This window comes from Coregonus clupeaformis, chromosome 35, assembly GCF_020615455.1.
Source record: "Coregonus clupeaformis isolate EN_2021a chromosome 35, ASM2061545v1, whole genome shotgun sequence".
In the NCBI taxonomy this organism is placed as follows: domain Eukaryota; kingdom Metazoa; phylum Chordata; class Actinopteri; order Salmoniformes; family Salmonidae; genus Coregonus; species Coregonus clupeaformis.
The window spans coordinates 34,314,232-34,320,859 of NC_059226.1; the positions used below are offsets into that span (position 1 = coordinate 34,314,232).

Consider the following 6,628-nt stretch of genomic DNA (forward strand, 5'->3'; position numbering starts at 1 on the left):
ATAACATCCTAAATCATCATTACTTCTCTTGTCACACATGGACACATGGAGACATTGTGAGTTGCTCTCATTGCACCCATGGAACCATCATTACAGCACGCTCACCGCACAGTGTTTCAGCACCTGCACCCGACAAACACACCCGACAAACACACACACACACACACACACACACACACACACACACACACACACACACACACACACACACACACACACACACACACACACACACACACACACACACACACACACACACACACACACACACACACACACTTCGGAAGGGCACTGCCTAATACATAGAAACATATATAGAAAGGAACAGTAGCCTACATACTGTATATATTGACTTCTACATATTGTGCATTCAGTGATTTTGGCAAAACGCCTAAAATACTGAGAGGGTAATATAACAATACATGGAAATAATGACATGATTCTGGAGCACCATTTAACTCTTCTCTGACAGGATTCAGTGTAGTGACCAATGGCCTTTCCATTTAACTCCTGTCTGACAGGATTCAGTGTAGTGACCAATGGTCTTTCCATTTAATTGCACTCTGACAGGATTCATTGTAGTGACTAATGGCCTTTTCTCATGGATATCATGCACACTTTGTCGATGCTCGATAACATTGGACTGCTGTGTGCAACATAGGCCAGTAGCAATAGAAAATAAGCCTTGGGTTGAGTCGCAGTCATCCATACCACCCATGCTTATAAACTACAAGCTTTTCAAAAACGCGACCCTTACATTTGATTTCCAGACACACCCACAATGCCGACAGACAGCTCATGGAGACTTATTTGTTTGAAAGTAAAGTACATGTAAATGAAACTCCGCTGTTGAGTGAGCGACAGTGGCCCAATAAGAGTTTCAGATTCAACAGGCAAAATGTACACACACACACACACACACACACACACACACACACACACACACACACACACACAAACACACACATACGCAGGAATGCTGAGCAACATCACCATGAAAACATTTACTTCCTGTCAAAACATCACTCCTGACCTGGTTCAGGAGCAGGAGGCAATTCTGGGAGATTAGTTCAGGTTCTGGTACACAATATACACACATTATCACACACGCACACACACGCACACACACACACACACACACACACACACACACACACACACACACACACACACACACACACACACACACACACACACACACACACACACACACACACACACACACACACACACACACATACACACATACACATACTTATACAAATGCATACAATTCATATTATGTCCCACGTGTAAATATACGTAGATACAAAAACACACCTACGACAATTTGCTAACCCTCTATCTTCCACTCACTACATATCATTTTCCAGAATGTCCGTCCTTTCTTATTTCACCTCTCTCTCTTTATTTTCCCCTCTCTTCAGACTTGAGAAAAGTACAGTATACTTAACATGGACTTAAGTCAATAAATCATGGACTTAAGTAAACATTTTAAGTCAACTTATCTCAAGTCTGAATAGGGCCTTATGTGAGCTCCCTCTCTCCCTCCCCTCCGTAGAGATACTGGTTGTATCCCGGAGGTTGAACATATTCCTCCGTCTTCTCCCAGTCCTGGACCCACCCTGCCCCCCCTCCAGCCCCACCTCCTCCGTTGGGGCCGGCTGTTGGCTGGCTCATGGCTCCGTACTGCCCCCCTCCGCCTGTGCGGTACATCTCTTCCGTCTCATTGGCCAGTTCGTCCTCGTCGATGATGCCACACTTCTCGTCGCTGGTGTCCTCCTGGTCCGCCCACGGCTGCTTCTCCCCTGACGCAAAGATTCCTGGGAAAGAGCCAGGAGGACAATTCAGAGTCAGGCTCGGGTCACATTAGATTCACACCTTGGTCGTAGGCTATTCATAAGGCACCAAACGGAAGAAAACTGACTGAAACAGAAAGGGACTAACTGAGCTTGTCCAATAAGAAACGTTAGCAAAACCTTTTTCTACGATGTGCCCTAATAAATATGACCATGGTTTGCATTGGGGGGAGGGGGGACATATGATTAATACTTTATGTGGCAAAGTGGATTCACATGAGTAATCACATTCTCAATTGTGACTGAATTCACGTAATTGGATTCAAACATGATTTATAATTTAATTCAGTCTGAATTCACTTTTGGGTTCACACATGGTTGATTTGGTGAAGGATTTACATCAGTCATTCATTTTGGATTCTCATGCGATTCCGGCAGAACTCAAGTTGCATTGGCGATTCACATGAGCCACAGTTGATTCATTTGTGGTTCATGCTAAATTGGCACTGGATTCCCAGTATTTTACAGGTAATTTATCTGCCATTCACATAGGAGTCATGTGATTTAGAAACCCCTCACACATGGTTTGTTCATGAAATTAACCATTTGCGGACAATTCACAAAGACCCCCTGAAGTATAGGTTCATTAAACGGCTGGAACGTCACACAGGAACCAAAACATAAACACATACCATAGAAAATCACTCCACCATAGTGAACAACTGAAGCTATGAGGAAGACACCCTGCCAATCTTCACGCGTCTGAGAAAGAGAGAGAAGAGGTCAAGATAGAGAATGATGGACATATAAACATGTTATAATCATCCTGTTGACAAATACTGTACAACAAACGACTCAAAACAGTTGAATAATAGCAGTTTATGATTAGACCTAATGCCTTGTCCTGGACTAAAAACCATTCTCACTAAATCATGTCCATTGAAGGTGCATTTGAGTTAGTACCAGTCTTTTTCTGCTCTCTTGCTTACTCCTCATGGAATTGTCTTGACAATGACAATGGAGCAGGTAAAGCACAGACAGATCTGGGACCTGGCTACATTTTAGTCCAGGACTAGGCTTAATCTGTGTCTGGGAAACTGCCCCTACATGTGACTGGTTAAATGTAATGCCAGTTTGATTGAACAGAGCGCTGGTTGTGTGTCTTTGTACCTTGTGTTTGGTCATGGCGCCCACTATAAGAGGGCACACCATACCCGACAAGGTGCCCACTCCGTTGGAAATGCCCATCAAAATGCTGGCATAGCGGGGGGCAATATCCAAGTGATTCACATTGAAACCTGAAGGAAGACAGAGGGAGCGAGGGAGGGGACAGGAGAAATGCAGAGAAATATGTTGGTTTGGCACCCAGAACCAAATCTCCCGCTATGTAACAGTCTGTCAGGAGAGACTGACCATGCTGCAAAGAACTGAAGTATGAAGCTTTCCTTTTCACCAGTAGGTTGCCTAATCTAACCACAACCACAACCTTATCCTAACCATAACCATACTATTACCCTAACCACAACATTACCCTAACCACAACCTTACCCTAACCCTAAAATAAGACTAAAAACCTCATTAGAATCTGATGATATAGCCCATTTTGTCGTAGCATGACCATCTCAACAAAAATCACTTTTAATGTCTGAAAAGGAAAGAACAGTCCTTAGGTTTTGTATTATCTTCATGACTGTTGTTACTCAGTAAACCTAACAGACAGTTTGGTATTATCTTCATGACTGTTGTTACTCAGTAAACCTAACAGACAGTTTGGTATTATCTTCATGACTGTTGTTACTCAGTAAACCTAACGGACAGCTTGGTACCTGTATTGAATTACGAGTGGGACATTTCACTTCCATTTATCCAGCGAGTGGTGCAACTGAGCATCGTCTCTCAGACCTACAAGTTGACTGAAGAACACCCTACTAGGAGTAACTGATTGGTTGTTGTCTTTCTCCAAAGTGAATTGACCAATCAGATTAGCACAGAGGCGGGAGATGGGCAGCAGGTAGCTTAGTGGTTAAGAGCGTTGTGCCAGGAACCGAAAAGTCATTGGTTCTAATCCCAGAGCCGACTAGGTGAAACATCTGTCAATGTGCCCTTGAGCAAGGCACTTAACCCTAATTGCTCCTGTTAGTCGCTCTGGATAAGAGCGTCTGCTAAATGACACAACATAAAAATAAAAAAATAACAAAAATGACACCCATACCCTTGCGTCACAAAGCATTCATCACTGAGGATTCTACCAATGCTCATGCACAGACAGTGGACACGTTCCAGGCTGACTACACTTCGGACGCATGATCTCACAACGCCTGAATAGGTGTTTAATAACTAACCACATACATATGTCATCAACAGAACATCCTTGACAGTTCAAAACAAATAGATCATTAATAATTAATTGATTGGATTTATATAGTGCTTTTCTACCAACTGATGTACTCAAAGCGCTTTACATAGTAAGGGGGAAACTCACCTCGTCCACCACCAATTTGTAGCACCCACCTAGGTGATGCACGGCGACCATTTTTGTGCCAGAACGCTCACCACACAACAACTGAATATTAATTTAAATATGAATCCTCACAGCTCTGTAGAAATGTAGTGACAGTCCTAGTCTGTTTGTTTGTTGGAGAGAAAATCTTTCATGTTCTTACCTGAGATGGCAAATCCACTGAAGCCCACAGCGATCACTAAGAAGGAAATGGCCATGACCTTGGTGTGAGAGTATCCCACCACCAGCAAGAAAGTGGCCTCCATTCCAAACCCTGGAAACAAAACAGAAACCACAACTAAAGACACAAAAATCACCACTAACAACAAACACAAAAGATCACAATATGGAAAGGACCCTACCCTTTTTTATATGACTTTAATGTTTTGTCCTGGTATTATGGGTGGGGGTGTTGATCACCATTTAGATTTTCCCTCTGTGACAAACATAGGTTCAGTGGATGGTTTTCATTTTCCCCTTCTGTTTTTTATTTAGTAAAAAAATAATATTTAACCTTTACTTAACTAGGCAAGTCATGTTATTCCCATGCCCTGTGCCTGGGATAGGATAAAGTAATCCTTCTACCCCCCCTTACCCCACCCCCCCAAAAAAAATAATCCCACTGGCTATAAGGTGAATGCACCAATTTGTAAGTCGCTCTGGATAAGAGCGTCTGCTAAATGACGTAAATGTAAATGTCATGATGATGATCCTGTGTGGCTCAGTTGGTGAGAGCAGAGAGCTAGCAATGCCAAGGTCATATGGGTTCAATTCCCACAGGAACCGTGTATATACAAATAAAGCAACACCTCACGGCACAACGCCTCTCCCACATGTGACCTACTTGTTGTGTGTATGTACTAACATGTATGTGTAACTGATAGATACACACACACTACATGTTAATATATGTAAATTGTAAAGTATTTTGTCTGTAATGTCTTTTTTGTAATATGTCGGACCCCAGTAAGACTAGCTGTCGCCATTGGCGTCGGCTAATGGGGATCCTAATAAATCAAATCAAATACAGATACCATAATGTTTGCCCTCACTGAACTGTAAAGTCGTTCTGGATTAAAGCATCTACCATGTGGCACGTTTTACATTCCTTTTGTTTTTATATAACAATTAGAGAATGTTTTGCATTACTTTTGTTTTTATATAACAATTAGAGAACGTTCTGCATTCCTTTTGTTTTTATATAACAATTAGAGAACGTTCTGCATTCCTTTTGTTTTTATATAACAATTAGAGAACGTTCTGCATTCGTTTTGTTTTTAAATAAAAATTAGAGAACGTTCTGCATTCCTTTTGTTTTTATATAACAATTAGAGAACGTTCTGAATTCCTTTTGTTTTTATATAACAATTAGAGAATGTTCTGCATTCCTTTTGTTTTTATATAACAATTAGAGAACATTCTGCATTCCTTTTGTTTTTATATAACAATTAGAGAACGTTCTGCATTCCTTTTGTTTTTATATAACAATTAGGGAATGTTCTGCATTCCTTTTGTTTTTATATAACAATTAGAGTACGTTCTGCATTCCTTTTGTTTTTATACAACAATTAGAGAACGTTCTGCATTCCTTTAGTTTTTATATAACAATTAGAGAACGTTCTGCATTCCTTTTTATTGGTTCCATGGTTTTGTTTTTCCCCTCTCTGACACACATGGGTTGTGTTGGGACGTTGAGCTAACGCTGAGATAACGTAGTTCTGGCCCTGAGTGTTACCTGTCTCCTGTTCTGTTCTGTGAGAGTGCTCTCATTAGCAGAGGGACCAGTGATGCGTACACATCCGTCCCAGCTGTAGAATCAGCATCGGGGAGCAGAGCGTTTGAGCCAGGCTAACGCACCACTACCACTAGCTTACAGCAGCAGAACAGAACATGTCTATGTGCTCCGACCGTCGTACACCATGCTCTCTCAGGCACTTTAATACTACTTTTACACACATGATGCCCTCGTGATCAAGCTGCCGCCACACACACACACTTTATTTTACACACACACACAATCACACATTGTCGTCATCGACTGCCCATAGAGTTTAGGCCTACTATTGGTTTACACACATTCTCTCTCTCTCTCTCTCTCTCTCTCTCTCTCTCTCTCTCTCTCTCTCTCTCTCTCTCTCTCTCTCTCTCTCTCTCTCTCTCTCTCTCTCTCTCTCTCTCTCTCTCTCTCTCTCTCTCTCTCTCTCTCTCTCTCTCTCTCTCTCTCTCTCTCTGTGTGTGCCCTCCCTTATAACTACAGGTGTAGGATCTTCATTTGAGCCAGTTTGCTACAGCATTAAAATAATCCTGCAGCAACAGGACATTTGAATTA

At 41.9% G+C, this 6,628-nt stretch overlaps 1 protein-coding gene across 1 annotated transcript in view; it reads right to left on the bottom strand.

Annotated features, from left to right (window-relative positions):
* Nucleotides 1–1,181: 1,181 nt before the first annotated feature.
* Nucleotides 1,182–6,628, bottom strand: part of LOC123482635 (vesicular glutamate transporter 1-like) — a 40,615-nt gene continuing 35,168 nt past the window's right edge. The window contains exons 10-13 of the mRNA XM_045211026.1: nucleotides 4,463–4,573; nucleotides 2,970–3,097; nucleotides 2,492–2,561; nucleotides 1,182–1,823 (exon numbers count right to left, since the gene is read on the bottom strand). Coding sequence (XP_045066961.1) covers nucleotides 1,528–1,823; nucleotides 2,492–2,561; nucleotides 2,970–3,097; nucleotides 4,463–4,573 — 605 coding nt within the window. The 3' untranslated portion in view covers nucleotides 1,182–1,527. The remainder of the gene's footprint in view (nucleotides 1,824–2,491; nucleotides 2,562–2,969; nucleotides 3,098–4,462; nucleotides 4,574–6,628) is intronic.